Raw genomic sequence first — 19489 nt, 5'->3', positions numbered from 1 at the left:
TACCCTTCCTCATCCCCTCTGACTGGGCGGCTCCTCTCCACAGGAGTCTTTGGAGGGTGGTGGGCTTTGGCCATTTCTCCTCATCTACATCTTCTGACATTCCCGAGGCCTCTACTACAAGAGCTAGGAAATACTGAAACAAAAGTGATAAATCCACAAGGATTTAACAAAGAATACATGTATTAGCAGAGGCTTCAGAGACTAGAAATCTGGAAGAAAAGGGAGAGAAGCACTAACTCTGCCTTTGCTATGGCTGTAGGTAGCTATGTCCCACTACGGTGACAACCGGCTCAATGCCCTGAAAGAAGCCATCTGTGCTTTCAGACAACAGGGCTTTGCCAGGGCCTGACACAGTGAGGCAGGGAGTACATACACAGTCAGCTAGGCTGTCACTGCTGTACTACCTCATCTAAGAGTCCAGAGCAGAGCACGCTATCAAGAGGTAGCTTCCATTAGGCTGTGACCATGGACACTAGCACCAGAGTCTACAGCAAACACCAGCACTCTGGCTAACGAGCATTGTTATGCTAGGCTGTTATCAAATCTCTGTGTCTTAGATTCTCCTTTATAAAGTGAGAGAAATAATTAAAATTACTTTATAGACCTGTTCTGAAGATGACATAAGTTAACCTACAAGAAATGCCTAAAAGATAGCAAGTACAACATAAGCATTTCTAGTCACAATTTAGGGTCATCCTGGCCATAACTGTGACATCTCTCCTCTCATTCCACCCACAGGGTTTGCAGGTAATGTGCTGAAGTCTCTTGAGCAGCCATAATTTGGAGGACAGACTTTTCTGACTCACAATGGAAAGTGAGAAGACTGCCTGCTGAATCCCAGGCCAGGAAGCTTGTTGTACGGTGCACCACTTCCATAAGGATTCTTAGAAGCACTTGGCTCTCGGTCTACACAACGAACAAACCTTTTTCTCGAGTGGAAACCATTATTTTTCTGAGTGAGGTGATGATGAAAAGACACACACATTGTTTTGTGTGCGTTTGTGTGTGATATAAAAATGGGAGCGGTGTCTTGATGAAAGAAGAAGAACAGAGGAACGGCGGGAGAGCAGTGTCCATCCACATGATTTAAACTTCCTTTATTGCTAAGATGTTACTCTGTCTGGGTCCACGTGTTTTGAAGATCTGTTCTTCTGTTGCTAATCTCACCTGTCCCTGCAATCCTGCTCTACACCTCTTAGACTAACAGGCAAAGGCAACTAGACTCAGGGTCACAAGTGCATTTGATATGGCCCACAGTTCTTAAAGATAAAGTTACCTAAGCTGGCTGACTGTTGCCCTTTGGACCATAAAGCCACTCCTGTTCTAGGAGCAAGGTAAGAAATACAGGAAGAGGGGGCTTCCTGTCCCAGTAGTGTCCTGTGCTTGGGGACTGTGGGACCTGTAGAGGATGATGCCAGAACAGCCCTTTAATAAAGAAAGCATCAATATATCCTAAAAACAAACTGGACAAACAAGATGTGTGTTGAGCCTGTATGGAATCTGAGTCTTCTACTGAGAAGCAAAGATGTGTAGGACAGACGGCAGGAGTTGGAAGGGTGAGCGGGAGGGGACTGGGCAGGAGAGACTTAGGGCCCTTCATCAGCTCTGCCAAAACCAATTCCCTTTCCAGTCTAGTCATAGTTACCAAATTCAGCCACTCCAAGTCTTGGCTCTCTCTGTCTAGCACACAGCAGAACGTATTCCAACACAAATGAAACCCTGTAGCTTCTCAAGAAGCCACGCTCAGGGTTAGAGGTCAAATCTTGGACTGACTGATGTTGGTGAAAAGAAAAGAAAAAGAAACAAAAGACCCAGCAACATTTATGGAGGGTTCATTCCATTCACAGTTCCAGAGTTTAAGAGCTAAAAGCTATGGTCTGACAACTCTCAGAAGCTACACTTACCTCTCGGGCAAATATTCTCTCTCGGACCCTTTGATATTCCTCCTCTCTCTCTTCTATTGACTTGCTCCTCCTTCCATCCTGCAATGGAACTCTCATCTAGATCGGTGAGCAGAATTAAGCTAGTTAAGTTCTCCTCGTACTGCAAGCTCACTGCACACCAGCAAGGAAGAGAAACTGGGAAAGTTTACAGTTGCCATAAAAAAAATAAAAAAAAGGAAAATAAAAGAAATAAAGTAAAATTTCCAGTCCTGGACAGGTTGCACTGGGCACATCTGACCATGCAGTTTGGGAGATCAGCTTTTCTGGATGGTAGAGGACTTTTCCACCCTCCCCCAAACCCCAAATATCAAGAACAACTACTATGTATAAGGATTGGGTCGATTCCTTGGGGTACTCAGGTACTGCTCAGTCAGTAAAGATCAAGAAAACAGCCTGGGAAAATAAATAACAGTGCTTTAGAGGGCAAGTGAGGGGAAGAAGGACGCTGAAAGGGCACAGATGTAAGTGTTTAGCACAGCTGAACACAGAGGAGGGTTACAGAACTACACTGAGCAGGACCCTTCTTCAGTCACTACTGCCACATCCTAGCAACCCAAGTCAAACAGGACTTAGTAGAATCTCCAGAGTGAGGCTAAACTCAAAGACTAAGCATTGTTCTCATCTTAATTACAGCAATTGAGGGGAGTTGAGGAGACAGAAATACGAAGAGAACAGCGCAACACAGGAGAGAAAGAGAGAACAAATGGAAAGAAATGAGCAGAGAAAGGAACAGATAAATGAGGCACAGTGAAAAGAGGAGAGGAAGACAGTAAGGGTAGAGGAGGAGATGGGGGACAGAGACGTTCATGTTCTCTGACAGAGTGACAGACCAATGTTGGATGGGCAAATGACCACTCTGGCTAGCCACCACCTAGCTTCCCACCACCATTCTTCCTCTTGATGCTCTTTGTGAACCCTGTCCTGGGCCAGTGTAACAGAGAAAGGAGCTCCAAGAGGGAACCCACTACTCAATGTCATCACGCTACAGGCAAGTCTGACCTTCAGTCAGAGGCTCCAGATGGATCTCTGAGGGACCCACTGCTCTAGGCCAAAACTCTCTCTCTTTACCTGTTTCTAAAGGCAGCTCCGGACTTCTAGGGTCTTAGCTCTGATTAGATAGATACTGTCCTCCACACACTTTGGATCCTGTATTCTACTAATGTGTTTATCAGCTATATTACAAGGAGACACAAGAACCTCGACAAGCTGCCCAGCTTCTAGCACAGCATACCCATGGCAGGGTAGAAAGCAGAACGGGGCATCAAGGTGAATCCCACTGCAGACTCCCAGTAAACTTACTTCAGGCAAGTAACGTAACATCTGGTAGACTCAACATTTTTACGTGTAAAGTGGGGTTAGTAACCCCTTTACATTGGGTTGTGGAAAAGATTAAAAGAGATAACATATATGTTTAAAGCAAAGCTCAGCTGAGGGAAAACAATAAAATAATAATACTATGTTTGTTACTAATACCACAGCCAGAAAGCACACAGAATCTACTCTACTGGGGACCAAGCTTGAAGCTGTGAGAGGAAAAGTTCACAGTAGAAACAGATTCCATTCCATTCCAATGCGCCTGTGGGCCTGAGTACCTCCTGATCCATGAAGAGGGGCTTTGGGGAAATGTAGAGAAGGGCATCAGGATGGAAAGGCTTTTTCTTGTTTTACAAAAATTTGTCTTTTGTAGTTTTCTTTGCTTTCATTCAGACCCAGCGTGTTTGTCCACATTAGATAGCGGTGTCTTTCTTAAAAGGACTCCCTTTCATATTCAAGTAGCAAGCAACAAGGCCCTGGTCTCAAGACCACATAGTAGTATTTCATGAAACCTAAGTGTGACTGTAGAAATGAGGTACTGTTATATGGTTACTGCTCCTCACCAAGACTCACACTGGTTCTACCTGACCACACGCTTCAAATCTAATTCCCTCTAGCAGCCAAGCAGTAACTCTAAGCTCCCCACTTAACTAAGAAAGCTAATCCTCAATCATTTGCTACCTAAGGGACAAAGGTCAGCACAGCAGCCAGCCCCACCGTAAGGGAAGGGATAGGACAGTTTAGCATGGTTACTGCTGTTCCACAGGAGAGGATCCAAAGGAACCAGAGTTCCCAGCACTCAAAGTCAGATGAACTCACCAGGGTGAAAGGAGCTGGGAAAGATGAAGTAGTTTACCAAAGGGGATCAAAGACACACCTCTGTAACTGGTTAAATTAGACCATAACTTTGCCAGTTTAAGGCCAGCCCTTGGCTAGAAGAGTGGAAATGGGATAAAGTAACTTTTGGTTATTTTGGTAGCTCCCAATGTAAATTCTGCAAGACAGGGAGGGGTTGGGCAAAGAGATGACACTGAAGTCAGCTACATCAAGGCTGACACAAGGAGGAACCTTGTTTGTCCAAAATGAAATGTAGTTACAACTTAGAGGCAAACCTAAAGAGCTGTAGGCCAAGTGAGACCTCAGCACCCTGTCTCTCTGGGGCCTTGAGCACGGCAACTGTAGCCAATCCTCAGTGGGAAGCCCCAACAACTCAGGAGAACAGCGCTATGTAGTTTTCCATTTTAAGATATTTTCAATTTTTTCCATTCCCCCAAATCCTTCTCCCTTCCCAGTTTCTCTCTTTATAGGCCCACCCTCTTCCATTCTTCACCTGGTTATCATCTCGGTCCATACTGGCATCATCTCTCTTGAGAATGAATCTCTGTTGAAATTCTGTGTTCTTTTCATCTTTTATATGTTCTGAGAACCTCTGTTCAGGGCTAAGATTTGTAAAGAAATGTGAAAAGAAGGAAGGAAAAAGACCTTTTTGTTAGGGAGAAGAACTTCTACACACACTTCTCCTAAATTCCTTATCTCTACTCAAGAGAATTTTTGCTGTCAGGAATCACCACAAAAGTGAAAAAGTCACATGAAGGTTCAAGTGAAATCTTTGTGTGACATTCCCTCCCCTTTATTGAGACAGCAGCTCGTGTAGTAGCTCTCAACTCCTGAGTCTTCTACCTCCATCTGAGTGCTAGGATTGCAGGTGTACACCACTACATGATGCCTGTTCTTCGGTGTAACACCTCTTCATTCAAGGTTGTGTCTGGTCTATGCAAGGTGAACAGAAGCTAGGGCCAGTCTTCATGAACCACCAGTATCTCTAATCAGAATCTATATCTAATACCTCACAGAAGTAGGAACTGATGAGATGCCCTCCCCCTCCCCCGGATTCTCTATCTTCCTCTTCTATCCTTGCTGGTTATCCCATGAGAACTGTCCAATCAATGGTCTCTCCTTACATCCTCGTGCTGCTGGTTTTGTTGATGATGACAGCTTTCCCTGTTTGATCAACATTGTGGTCCATCCCAAAGTAGGCAGCTACCCGGTGTAATAGCATCCGGTGATATGAGGTCATCTGAGGGAACTTCTTGAACTGGCTGCTGAAGGGATAGCAGGGTAATGAAAAGTAAAAGAAGACAGCAACAACAGAAGCCAACTAATTCTTCTTAGTAGTGGAGGACCAGATTTTGTACATGAATGTATCCCAGCCCCTAGCAACACTGCTTGTTCCCAGTGTGTGGTGCTACCTACGGCCTCTCTTCCACCCATCTGAATGTTGTCAGCTAAAGGAAAATGGGAGAAGAGTATTATCTGGGGCAAAACCTAACTGCTAAAAACAATATAAACTCTTGTTGCCTCAAGTTTAAATTTTCAAGATTGTTTCTTTCTGTCTTTTTTTTTTTTAAAGAATCATTTATTTTATATATATAATGAGTACATTGTTGCTGTCTTCAGACACACCAGAAGAGGGCATCAGATCCCATTACAGATGGTTGTGAGCCACCATGTGGTTGCTGGGAATTGAACTCAGGACCTCTGGAAGAGCAGTAGGTGCTCTTAACCTCTGAGTCATCTCTCCAGCTCCTCTCCCAAATTCTTTCTCCCAGGGAGTAATTACTTCCATACATTATTCCTTTGAGGAAAGACTGATGCCCAAGGCTGTCCCCACTTCCTCCCCAGGGCCCCTCCCACCTCCCAAGTGCATTTAGTTCATCACAGAAACCTACTTGTTGTCATTGATGAAGTCCAGAATCTCTTGCTCTAACTTTAGCAGCATCATTCTGTCCCTGTTTAAACAAGATTAAAACAAAACAAAACACAGCCCTCCCACAGACATTAAAAGCAGGGACTGAAACCAACTTGTTCATCACAAAAACTGAGGGATGTATCCAAACTCTAATTAATAATGGACATCATAATGCACAAACTGAGGAACCTATGTAGACTGCCCTGTGGTATTCTGAAAAAGAACACCAACTCAAGTGCATATTTTATAGATCTTCTCTAATCATGTCTTTGTTATTTCTATCAGCACTCTAATTATTAGCCGCACACACACACTATATATATATATATATATATATATATATATATATATATATATATATATATATATATATATAAAACACACACTCTATGCTTGTGAATGTGGACATTATTCTCATCCCACCCAGGACTCAGAAGGCTCTAATGCAGCTATGACTTTGTTCATCCACCAGTCACTCGGTTGCTCCTGTAGAACTTTAACCAGTGAGCATGTAAGCATTACGCTCTTAGTCATTATACTCTTCTTCTACAACACTGTTGTCAACTTGTCAAAACACAGAAATCTCAATGTGACAATATTCCAAATACTTTAAAAATAAAAAACAATACTTTAGAAGAATTAAGAAGCAGTAGGCATTCTATATTCTAATAATAGCAAAATGCTGGAGGGAAGCTGTTTGGCTTCAGAGTCCTGCTGCCCCACCCCCTTTCCCCCCACACCAATCATGTTATTACCTTGGGTTCTTTTTCAGTGTATTTACAAGAAATTCATGTAGATCTATTCCAGTGGAGTCGGTATATTCTTGGCTGGAGTCTAGAACCAAAACAAAAGAAATTTAAAAGAAATGAAACTGCTTTCATGGTATCTAATTTTAAACAAAAGTCACTGTCTACACAGATGATATGAAACTAAAACACTAGAACTAAACTAAAGGTCTCAGCATGAAACCCTGAATGGCATTTACTGCAAGCTCTGTGAGGCTCCCATCAAGGACTGAGCTGTGATAAAGCACTGGTCTAGCATGTGTACTGTCTGAGGTTCAATCCCAAGTATTGCTAAAAAAAAAACAACAAAAGGAGAAGCTATGGGCTGAGGGAACAGCTTGGTGGGCACAGTCAGACCCCAAGCGCCCTCACGAGAGCTGAGCCAGCACTGGGAACAGAGGTGAAGACAGGCAGCTCTGTGGAACCCACTACTCAGTAAGTTTGGTTGAATCAGTTCTAGGTTCAGTGTAGAAACTGTCTCAAAAAATAAGGTGGAGAATCTGGTGAGGTGCTCAGGAGTGGAGGTGCTTATTGCCACAGCTGGTGAGCTGAACTTGATTCCCAGAACTTACTCAGTGGAAGGAGAGAACTAACTCCTGAGAGGTGTCTCTGATCTCCACACAATAGATATCACACAAACAAAAAATAAACAAACACAGAAATATGTGTAAAAAAATGTAATAAGGTAGAGGGCAAAAGAAGGACACCTGACTTCAACCTCTGGCCTCCACACATGTGAACATGTACACACACACCACACACATGCACACACATGCACGCGCACACACACACACACACACACACACACACACACACACAGTCCAACAACAGAAGGATGTCTATTTGGGCTACAGTACTATGTCAATGACAGTAAATGCTATTTCACATTAGTAAGTATTTACTGAGTGTCCTGGTCAGAATGGAGCAGGTTGTATTACTAATGGAAACAGGTAAGTAAGGGAAATCACAGCTGAACTTTCCAAAATCTCAGGAAATTTGTCCAGCTTTAGTTGCTTTGTCAAATACAATTTTTCAAAGACTAAAAAATTTTGAGTGTATGTGTAGTGTGTGATGTGTGTGTGTATAGCATGTGTGGTTTATGGTTAGTGTGTGTGTGTGTGTGTGTGTGTGTTTGGGGGGGTTATGTAGATACACAAGCCCTGGTACAGGAGGAGGTCAGACCACAACTGTGTAGTCACTTTTTTCCTTACATCTTTGTATGGATTCCAGGGATTGAATTCAGGTTGTTAGGCTTGCAGTGCAAACATTTTTACCACAGAGCTATTTTGCTGCACCTCAAATATGATAATTTTTATAGACTGTATCTTTAAAGTCAGAGTCTAACAAGCAAAAGAGGATCTGTATTATAAACCATAACATAACAGGGCGGGGTGCTGTTCAGTTGTTAGAGTGCTTGGTTAACATAAACGAAGCCCTGGATTGATCTCAACACCCCTAAACTGGCACAGTTATTCCGGTACTCAGGAGATAGAGACAGAAGGAGAGAGGGTCAAGGTCAGCCCAAAGTACATGAGACCCTGCTAAGAAAGAAAGAAAGAAAGAAAGAAAGAAAGAAAGAAAGAAAGAAAGAAAGAAAGAAAGAAAGGAAGGAAGGAAGGAAGGAAGGAAGATATAAGTACATCACTGTAGCCACCCCAATGGAAGATCCGCTACTGTGATTACTCATACCACCATCTATCCTGGAGCATAAACAGCCAGAACTGACTACACTGCCTTATTCTAGGTAGTGTCAGTCCTGACAGAGCACCTCGCCGTGCTACGTAAGGCCCTGAGCAAAACTGATTAAAGAAGCAAAAAAGTACTTAATATAGTTAGTGACTCCTCCAGGTAACCATGCAGGAAGAAGACACAGAACTGCAGTAGGTTCAGGGTGTCAAGACAGAAAGAAAGAACACTGTAGATTTTAAGTGCCAGCTGTTCCAGAGGCTAGACAGGAGAATTCAAGGCCTATCTGGACTAAAAACTAAGTTCAAAGACAGCCTGGGAAACTTAGTGAGATTAGGCCTCTAAGTAATAGATGGGTGGAGATCGAGCTTAGTAGGAGAGTGCTTGCTTGCCTAACATGTGCCAGGGCTAAGTCCAACCCCTGGCACAAAAGGAGAGCAGAGACGAGAGTGAGCTGTGGGTGCAGCTCAGCTGGTAGAGGGCACCACACTAAAACCAGGCACAGTGTCACACCCTGTAATCCTAGGACTCAGGAGGTAGAGGCAGGAAAATCCTAAATTCAAGGTCACCTTCACCTAATGACCAAGTTATAGGCCAGGTAGCCTACATGAGATCCTGACTCAAAATTGAAGAGAAGGATCTGGAGGGGTGGCTTAGCAGTTACACTGCATGCTCTTCCGGAGGTCCTGGGTTTGACTCCTAGCATACTACATGGTGGCTCTTTACTGTCTGTAACTCCAGCCCCTGGAGAACTGGCACCCTCTTCTGGGCTGCCTGGGTGCCAGGTATGTACATAGTGCACAGATACACATGCAGGCAAAACATCTATGCACATAAAATAAAATAAATCTTTAAAAGAAATTGAGATGATGGCAGTGCTGTGCATGCCTTTAATCCAGCACTGGGAGGCAGAGGCAGGAGGATATCTATGAGTTCAAGGCAAGCTTGAACATAGTAAATTCCGAGCCAGCAAGAGCTAGTCTATCAAAAATAAATAACAAAATAAAAATAAAACAAGACACCTTCCCCCCTCCAAATACATACATACATACATACATACATACATACATACATACATAAATGAATGAATAAGGAGGGGAGAGAGATACACAGACAGACAAGACAGCACATTGTGGGCCGAAGCTAAGCTGGATGAAAGGACAGCTCTCACCTCTGGATAGCATCTTCCTCGGGACCTTTTCTTTGCTTTTGTCCTTGTCTTCCTTTTCAGAGACATCTTTTGTGGACTTTTCTTCCTCCTTGTCAGAGGGGCAGCTGATGTGCAGTTGAATTATATCCTTAAACAAAAGGAAAGAGGCATAGAATCAAAGATGAGAAACAGATTTAAACTCTATGGCGAGTGAGGTGCAGATGGCTCAGTTTAACTAAGAGCACTTGTTGCTCTGATGGCGAACCCTGTGTTCATTTCCCAGGCCCTCACGGCAGCTCAGAACTATCAGTAATTCTACTTCCAGAGGATCTGATGGCCTCTTCTGACATCTGCAGGCATCAGGCATGCACATGATACACAGACAGACATTCAGGCAAAATGTTCACACACATAAAATAAATCAATCTTTGTAAAAACAAACTTTTTGTGTTTCCCTCAAAATCTAATTAGTAAATCTTGGGAGAAAAGATTTATCTTTACTTCATTAAAAAAAAAAATCTGTGTGTGTGTATGTGTGTGTGCATATGTGTGTTCATGTTTGTGTGTGTCAGTAAACTTGTGAAGGTCAGAGAACCTTGCCTGAGATAGGGTGCTGTGTGTAGTAGTGTGTCCCAGGCTAGTTAGCCTTTGCCTTGCAGAGACTCTTGTCTTTGCTTCTTACCTTACTATAGAAGCATATATGGTAGGCATATGAACTCAGCTCCTCATGCCTACATGACAGGGCTTTACCCACTGTACTGTAAAAATGGCCACCATAGGCTCATAGTCACCAGGGAGTGGCACTATTTGAAAGGATGAGAAGGTGTGGCCTTGTTGGAGGAAGTGTGTTACTAGGGGTAGGCTCTGAGGTTTCAAAAAACCAAGCCAGGTTCAGTGGCTCACTTCCTGCTGTCTTTGGATCCTGATGTAGCATTCTCAGCTCCCATGAATGCATGCATGCTGCTATGCTTCCTGACACCGTGACAGTGAACTAGCCCTCTGAACTGTAAGCCAGCCCAAATTACATGCTTTGCTTTCTAAGAGTTGCTGTGCAATGGAACACTGACTAAGACACCTACTGGATCATCTCCCCTGCCCTAACTTTATCTTATACAAGAGTGTCTATTGTCTATTGTTAATTACTTTGGTTTTTTGTTGTTGTTGTTGTTTCACTGACAGCAGAGGGCAACCTTTTCCTGTCAGAAGTCACAGCTGGAGCCAGGCGTGGTGGTGCACACCTTTAGTCCCAGCACTCGGGAGGCAGAGGCAGGAGGATTTCTGAGTTCGAGGCCAGCCTAGTCTACTGAGTGAGTTCCAGGACAGCCAGGGCTACACAGAGAAACCCTGTCTCGAAAAACCAAAAAAAAAAAAAAAAAAAAAAAAAGAAAGAAAGAAAGAAAAAAGAAGTCACAGCTGAAGCTCTCTGGCTCTCCTTGCAAGAACAGGGTGGGAAGGGTGTGTTCAGCCCCAGGTCCTCTGCCCGGGAGCAAGACATGAAGACTCAAAATTCCCACTGTCACCATGGTAGATTACCACAGGAGCCTTTTTCTTTGTTTCTTTGTTAATGATGTATTTATTCTTATTTTAAGTGCATTGGTTTAGTCTGTGTGTGTGTGTGTGTGTGTGTGTGTGTGTGTTGGATCCTCTGGACTATCTGTATTTAACTGGAGTTACAAATAGTTCTGACCTGTCCTGTGGGTGCTGAGAATCACAACTGTAAAGTTTCTCTGGGAGAGCAGCCAGTGCTCCTAATTACTGAGCCATCTCTCCGTCCCTCCATGTAAGTCTTGGTGGTCCAGGTCTGTAATCCTAACACTTGGGATGCAGAGGCTGGAGTATCCAAAGTTCAAAGTCATCTTTGGCTACATATAGAGTTTGAGGCTAATCTGAGATACATAAGACCATGTCTCAAAAAAAAATAACACTTTGTTTCTTGATTTCTAGGTCCAGTGTCCATGCTGGGGCTGCTATCATGCTTTACCAAACCACTGTCATGCTCAGAATAAACAGCACTCAGGCTTGTAGAGGACCTACCTGGGTGTCTAGTGGCCCATCGACAAATGGAGTGGAGGATTCCTCACAGACTGCCAGACTGCGCACCAACTTGAGCTTGGAATTAGACTGGAAAAAAAAATAGCACAAAACAAACATCAAAAACTACACCTCATACACACACACACTTTTTCTCACACACACACACACACACACACACACACACACACACACACACACACACACACCCCTTTGGTGACTGTTTAGAAAACACTTTCTTAGACTCTGTTAGTTGCAGTTTCTATTAAGTAGTGTTGTTGTTGTTCTTTTTTCTTTTCTTTTTTTAAAATTGAAACAGGGTCTAGCCTTGTGGCTCTGGCTGCCCTGGAACTCATTATGTAGACCAGGTTAGCATGGGGGAGAATTTGGTGAATATTAATACTCATACAAACAGCCATTCTAGAGAAGCCCTGAGTGCACTGAGAGGTTAACCAGCAGCTCAGTATGAACAATAGCAAACACTCTCAGGCTCCCGGGAGCCCTGTCAGGTGTCATTTCAGGCTCAAATATGACTGCCTGAATGGCAGCGAACAAACCAGACTTTCCAGTAGGAAATGTATGGAGTACATGTGCATGTAACCACATTCACATACTCTGTGTGATGCACCCTTGAGACTGAGATACAAAAGGCAGCAAGAAAGCTTTTCTTCTATTTAACCTGAACAAGTCAGGCTCCAAGGACACACACTTCTGAACTGCAGAATTGATCATGTCAGAAAGTAAGTGACAGAGGAAGAATGCTCACCTTGGCTCTTTTCCTGGCATGGCCATGACTGGATGTCCGTCTCTGTTAGAAGAGGATTAAAAAATAGGAAAGGTGCAGATAATCAATATTTATAAGCAACACATGTTAACAACAACACACTAATTACTAACTGGTTTTAAATGCCACCACAGGAAGTCGAAAGTGGACTGGAGTGGTACCGCCCGATTCCAACTCCAGCAACTGTTATATAGAATAGATCCTATATATCTACTATCGAAGCACCATTCATCAAGAAGATGAAGAATCAGAAGAAAATAATTTCCAAGGTTATTTTGCATATTGATAAAAGCTTTAGACAAATCATGGGATCCTCTCCTGACTGTTCTCACTGCCAGAGCAGGGAGTGCTTTTTCCTCATAAGATTGCTCAAAGCAGTCTATTTACTCTATAGCAGAAGTGAAACATGATCCCTCATGCCTCTCTCTCATGTGTTCCAGCTGGCTTTGAACCCACAATATATGTGAGGATGACCTTGAATGTCTAAATCCTACAGGCATCCATTACCACACCTGGTTTATTCTGTGCTAGGGATCAAACTCAGGACTAAGTGCATGCTAGTCAGGCACTGGACCAAGTGAGTTCCTTCTTTCTCTTCCTCATTTGACAGGGTCTCTAAGTAGCCTAGGCCACCCTTGAACTTGAAACTCTCCTGCTTCAACCTCTCAAACCCTGGAGTCACAGTTGCATGCAACTAAATCCAGTTACTTTATTTGTTATGTGTATATGTGTTTTGCCTGCATGTACATCTGTGCACACATGCCTGGGTATGCATGGACATCAGAAGAGGACATCGGATCCCTTGGAACTGTAATTGTAGACAGCTGTGAGCAGCATGTAGGTTCTGAAAATCAAACCCAGGTCCTCTGGAAAATCATCTAGTCCTCTTACCTCCAGTCTCAATAACATTATTTTAATTACATTTTGTGTGTATGTGCACGTGTGTGTGGAATGTAGTGGCAGTAAGTGGATAACTTGCCAGAGTTGTCCGTGGTTTTCCACCACTTGAATTTCAGGGATCAAAATCAGGGTATCACTCTTGGCAACAAGTTTCCCCTCAAGCACCTTCGCCTTCTGAGGTGTGTCCAGAACACTTGTCCTATCTCTAGCTGTAGAAATGGAATGGGTAGGGCTGGAGAGATGGAGAGAGAGATGGTTAAGAGCACTGACTGCTCTTCCTGAGTTCAATTCCCAGCAACCACATAGTGGCTCACAACCATCCATAACAAGATCTGATTCCCTCTTCTGGAATGTCTGAAGATAGCTACAGTGTACTTACATGTAATAAATAAATCTTTAAGGGAAGGAAGAAATAAAATGGTGAGTCTTCTCTCCAAATGCTTCTTCCCTCCACTGCCCTGTTTTTGGCTAGTTTTTTAAATAGTTTCTCTATGGCTGTCCTAGAACTCACTAGCCTCCAACTCAGAGATCTCCCTGCCTCTGCCTCCTAAGCAATGCTTCCCTTCTTAAAACAAGAGAATTCTTCTAGTTCTAAGTGTCCAGTGATGGTCGCATAGCTTCTTTGGATAAGAGATGTTATGAGACAGGAAAGAGAGCCAAGAGCATGGAGGGTAGTGAGTGATAGGAGCTGCAGAACACAGGGGAGACAGTGGTGTGCAGAGCATCTGCTGAGGAAAAGGAAGAATCCTGAGGCAGGATGTGGTACAAACAACTAAGCACTTGTTAAGATTCCTGAGCACACGAGTGAGAAGTCAGAATTCCGGCTCCAAGGAAGAGGCTGGGGAATAGAAAAAACTGAGGCTGGAGGCTGGGGAGGAGAGAGAAGAGAGAAATGTCCTCATCAGCGTGCTCTTGGTAAGGTAAGGATTTCTCGTCTCTTTGTTTTTACAAGTTAAACAACTTGCCACAGTACAAAATGGAGAAGTGGGTAGGTAGGTGGAAATGGTAAGAAATGAGGTAGAACTGATCAGTGGCAAAGCCTGTGGCAACAAGAGAGGATGGGGTGTCCACACACACACAGCAGTGCTGTCTACTGCCTATCCAAACAGGCAATACACATAGACGGGACAAACGTTCAAAAGCTGTAACAGAGTTGTACACTGAGTAGTTTCAAATCTGTCCCATATATAGCTGACCTGGCTCCTTCCTAGTCAGTCAGTATGGATTTTTAAAAATTTATCCATAGACTTTTATGCATATAAGCTTACTATAAATGTGTACACTGAAAAAAAATCAATTATATATACACTACTCTGAGCTTTATGAATAAACTAATTTTCAGAGATATCATTCCAAAGAAGATGCACTGTCTTTGTAACTGATACATAGCATTCCATTGTGTGGCTATGCTACAGTTCATTTTTATCAACCCCTTTAATTATATATACCGTTAGGATGTTTCTAAGTCTTTAAACGTATAGAGAGTAACCATGTCACTGAGTCTATCTATAAGTATAGTATATCTACAGCTCATCTTACTCTTTATACGGCAGTGCTGCTAACTGCCTCTCAAAGTGCATGCATTCTCTACCAACAATGTGTGACTCTGTTTACTTCTCATAACGCATAGTTTTCACAGAATAGCCAATAGTTAGGTTAAAGCCTAACACTTATCAGGCACTAGGTACCAGGCAGAAGGCATATCACAATCATGCTTTTCTCAGACTTTTCAGCTCTCATTTATAACAGGAAAAAAGGCATCAGATAATACTGAAGCATAAAATACAGAAGCAATGGCTGGAGTTAAAGGCCTGGGTCATATGATGGAGAAGATGAGACCTAGTGTCAGGCAACAGAATAGATGGACCCAAAGATATTATAAATATAAAGGCAGATAGCCCAATCAGGAGGCCATAATTGGCTGGTTATTAATGGTTATTAACACTTGAGTTTAGTATGTGTTACACTGATGGCTTGCTCATTCTAAAAAGAATCTCAGAGTCTGCATTTTGTATCACTAAATCTCCCTGTAAAAGCTGTTCTGAATAACTCATTCCCAAAATGCACATCACATGGCCCTAGTAAAAACACCTCCTCTCTTTCAATCTCTTCAGCTTCAACTCTGTACAGAGACTTCCTTGATGGCACAAGTCAGACTGTTGGGAAGACTGCAGAAGTGAGAGGGATACAGAAGCTGAGCAGAGGAAGGGATCTCTCTATGTTGAGAAACACAAGAGGACAGAAGGCTTCCTAAGAAATTGCTAGGGGACCCAAGGTCAGTAACAAGATCAAAGACTGTAAAAGGAACAAGACCTCCAAAAGATGGCAACAGTGACTCCTGCTCCTCTGGTCAGAGCAAAAGGAGTCAGGAGAGTGGGGAAGAAGGTTTTCTCCAACACTACCTACAAATTATTTGTCTACTGAGATAAAGATTTTTTTAACCAGACGAGTGCCTCATATGAAATATAAAACCTATAAATTTTCTTTCTTTACTATCTTCAAGAAATTCACACAACAGGACTTCAGAAGATAATTGTCTCCAGAGAACAAATAATTTGGATCTAAAAGTTCACTTAATTATCTTTCACGTAATCTTGACAACATATAATTAAACATTCATCACTTATCTGTCTTGAGTATTTAAAATTCATTCTTGGTATCACTAGAGGCTGGAAGTATATTTGGAGCTGAGGCAAACTGTCTCCAGGTTCTCTGGAAGGATGGGCGGGGAATGACAATTCACATGTAAACGACAATGGAGAGGAAGACATCCAGGAAAGACCTGGCACACTGTAAGAGGAAGACAGGAGAAGAGCATCCAGGAAAGACCTGGCACACTGTAAGAGGAAGACAGGAGAAGAGCAGGCAGCTGCAGAACACATATCTGAGGGAGCTGTCTAACTTTAATACATCTCTCTATGTTGTTGCTTTAATCTTTAAAGAAGACAAGGCTTAAGTGAATTAAGTTGTCTTGTAAAATTATGCTTCAAGTTTCTAGACCTTCCATATTGACCTTGCTCCTGGTTCTAATCTGACTCTTGCTGGAGTTAATGTTCTACCTCCCAGGCTTATAATAAAGACCAATCTCACCCTTAGGCACAAAATGAAGGATTTATAGAAACTGGGCTTGTGTAACCAAAGAGAACTAGCGGAACCACACAGAAAGAAGCCTCTACTAGCTTAGCTAGAAAAGGCACAGTCTGCATAATTGGGCACCAGAGAACTACCCTCTGGGTCCTGGTGACTGAATTCAAGTTTTGTGTCAAATGTCTTTTTAGCCACTGAGCTAATTATTACTTGCTAAATATGTGTTTATATGCAAAGTTTGTTTTGTTTAAGGCAGTGACTTATGTAGCCTGGGCTGGGCTGGGCTGGGCTGGGCTGGGCTGGGCTGGGCTGGGCTGGGCTGGGCTGGGCTGGGCTGATTCTTCAGTCTCTACCTTCCAAATGCTAAAAATACAGGTGTGTATAACTCACTACATTCAGTTAGTAGTTTGAGACTGTATAGCACTGGCTGGGCTGGAACTCAGTATATAGATTAGGCTGGCCTTGAACTCACAAAGATCTGCCTCCTTTGCTTCCTAAATGCTGGGACTAAGGTGTGTGCTACCATAGCAAGCAGCAGCAGTTTATTTTTTGATAGTTAAAAAATATCAGGCTGGGGGCTGGCAAAATGGCTCAGAAGGTAAGAGCACTGACTGCTCTTCCAAAGGTCCTGAGTTCAAATCCCAGTACCACATGGTGGCGCACAATCACCCGTAATGAGATCTGATGCCCTCTTCTGATGTGTCTGAAGACAGCTACAGTGTACTCATATCAATAAAATAAATGTTTTAAAAAAAATCATTGGTAGGGCTGGGGACATGGTTCAGTGGTTAAAAGCACTGGGTGCTATTCCCTAGAGTTCAGTCCCTAGCACCCACATAGTGAGTAACTCACAAATGCTGTAACTCCAGTGGATCCAACACTTCAGGCACTGCAGAACACATGGCACACAGACATACATACAGGTAAAACACTCACACATAAAATAAATAAAATCTCAAAAAAAAATCATTATCACTAGTGGGTCTAAAGAGATGGGTCAGTAGTTAAGAGCACTGGCTGCTCTTGTAGAGGACAGGTTCAGTTCCCACCTTCCACATGGTGGCTAACAACTGTTTAACTCTAGTCCCAGAGGGTCCAAGTGGCCTCTACTGGCCTCTGTAGGCACTGCATGCACTGCATACACAACATGATGTGCAGATGACACAGCTATTCATGCAGACAAAACATTCATTCATTCATTCTGTCTGTCTGTCTCTCCCTGTCTGTCTGTCCGTCTGTCTGTCAAGATGGTTCTGGGCACTGTAATCCTAGCATTTTGCGGGGCATACTTCAAGGTTAGCTTTAACTACATGAATTCCTGTCTTAAAAACACTAAAAAGTAAATACACAAATAAAAAGTGCAAGTGTAAGTTCTCCCTGTGCTCAGTCCAGCATAGCCACCCCATGGTCTGGCCCAGGACACTACGGTGGATGTCCGTATGGTCTAGCCCAGTACAGTGCAGTGTATGTCTCAGTTGCAGACCTGAGTAGCAAAGTAATTGAGCGGTGGAGAAAACACCTGTCTTCTCACTGGTAGGAGATGCTGCTGGAAACACTGTAGACCCCTCCCTTTTGGACAGAGGCAAGCAATGCTGCCTGGGGCTCTGCCAGTCAACAGAGAGAAGGGAGGCAACACCTCCCCATGTCTACTCCCTTACTTTGCCTTCTTCCCACTAGGTTCCCAGCACTGAGCTCAATGTGCCTCTGACAGAAGAAAGTTTAGCAGCCAGGACCTCAGAGCAAGCTACAGACAGGACTACATAAAAGCAAAGAGAATGCTGACCAAGTGCCCCAAGGCGAGCTGTGCTACCCCCACAGCCAACACATGAGCATCAGCTTCCCTACAGCAGAGCTCCTGCTAGACAGACGGAACCAAACTAAGCCCTGCCACTTAGTGTGAGCACAGGACCCTGGATTAGAGAGAGGAGCTTTTGGGTTTGCCTGACTAGGCTCAGAAAACATACTTGTCTTTGTTCAAGACATTTTGAAGCCTATTTTGATGTAAAATGATGCTATTCAGGTCATTTAAAAATTTTATATCCATATACAGTTTATGGTAGGTGATGTTACTGTTTTTCATAAACCATTTTAGAATCTATTCCTTTTTGTGTAGAAGGAAGCAATCCAAATTATACTAAAATGAATATCTAACAATGTGCCTCAAGAAAGCCGTGGAGCGCCTGGCGTGGTGACGCACGCCTTTAATCCCAGCACTCGGGAGGCAGAGGCAGGCGGATTTCTGAGTTCGAGGCCAGCCTGGTCTACAAAGTGAGTGCCAGGACAGCCAGGGCTACACAGAGAAACCCTGTCTCGAAAAACAAAAAACAAAAAACAAAAAAAAAAAAAGAAAGCCGTGGAGCTTCCCTTCCTCATGTACAGTAAAGGCTCAGGTAGAATCAGAGCAAAGCCCAGCAACTGCAGTGAGAACCTGCGAGCTCAGGTCCGAGCCTGCGGGAGGCGGACTCTTGGACTCATCTTGGACTCTGTGACTAAAAGGGCAGGTAGCCTGGCCCTGACCTTGCTGCAAGCCAAAGATGACTCTGACCTTCTGACTTTTCTGCCTTCGCTTGCTGAGGGACTGCAAGCCATTACAGTGGGCATCAGCTGTCAACTGACACAAACTTACAATCAAGTGGAAAGAGGCAACATCACCTAAAGAATTGCCTTAATCAGACTGACCTGTGGTGTGAGGTCTGTGGTATGTATGAGGAACTCTCTTTTCTTTGTTTTCTTCTATTGTGTTTTGTCTTTGTTTTTTTTCAAGACAGTATTTCTTTGTGTAGCACTGCCAGTCCTGAAACTCTCTACATAGACCATGCTGGCCTCCAGCTGCCTCTGCCTCCCCAGTGTTGGTATTAAGGCGCTTTCATAATTGCTTTAATTGATGTAGGAGGGCCCAGCACACTGTGGATGATGGCATCCTTAGGCAGGTGGGCCTGGGACATATATAAGAAAGCTAGCTGGAAGAGCCAGCCTTCTGTAATGATCCCATGGTTTCTGTATGAGCCCCTGCTCGGGCCTCCCTGGAAAATAAGCTGTGACCTGTGAGCTGAGATGAAC

At 43.5% G+C, this 19489-nt stretch overlaps 1 protein-coding gene across 14 annotated transcripts in view; it reads right to left on the bottom strand.

Moving 5' to 3' along the window:
• The window catches only part of R3hdm2 (R3H domain containing 2), a 123117-nt gene that overhangs the window by 36242 nt on the left and 67386 nt on the right, over window positions 1–19489 (bottom strand). For 8 of the 14 annotated variants that reach the window (XM_029482203.2, XM_029482202.2, XM_029482204.2 and 5 more), the window contains 8 exons: window positions 12425–12466; window positions 11662–11748; window positions 9649–9775; window positions 6762–6840; window positions 5987–6046; window positions 5219–5359; window positions 4588–4696; window positions 1905–2000 (listed from right to left, as the gene is read on the bottom strand). In XM_029482203.2, coding sequence (XP_029338063.1) covers window positions 1905–2000; window positions 4588–4696; window positions 5219–5359; window positions 5987–6046; window positions 6762–6840; window positions 9649–9775; window positions 11662–11748; window positions 12425–12466 — 741 coding nt within the window. The remainder of the gene's footprint in view (window positions 1–1904; window positions 2001–4587; window positions 4697–5218; window positions 5360–5986; window positions 6047–6761; window positions 6841–9648; window positions 9776–11661; window positions 11749–12424; window positions 12467–19489) is intronic. The other 6 variants (XM_029482209.2, XM_029482212.2, XM_021175275.3 and 3 more) reach the window with 3 other exon arrangements.

This window comes from Mus caroli, unplaced genomic scaffold (genome assembly GCF_978045245.1).
Source record: "Mus caroli unplaced genomic scaffold, Mus_caroli_1 scaffold_9, whole genome shotgun sequence".
NCBI lineage: Eukaryota > Metazoa > Chordata > Mammalia > Rodentia > Muridae > Mus > Mus caroli.
The sequence above is the reverse complement of the archived record's forward strand: the minus strand, read 5'-3'. Positions and strand labels throughout refer to the sequence as shown.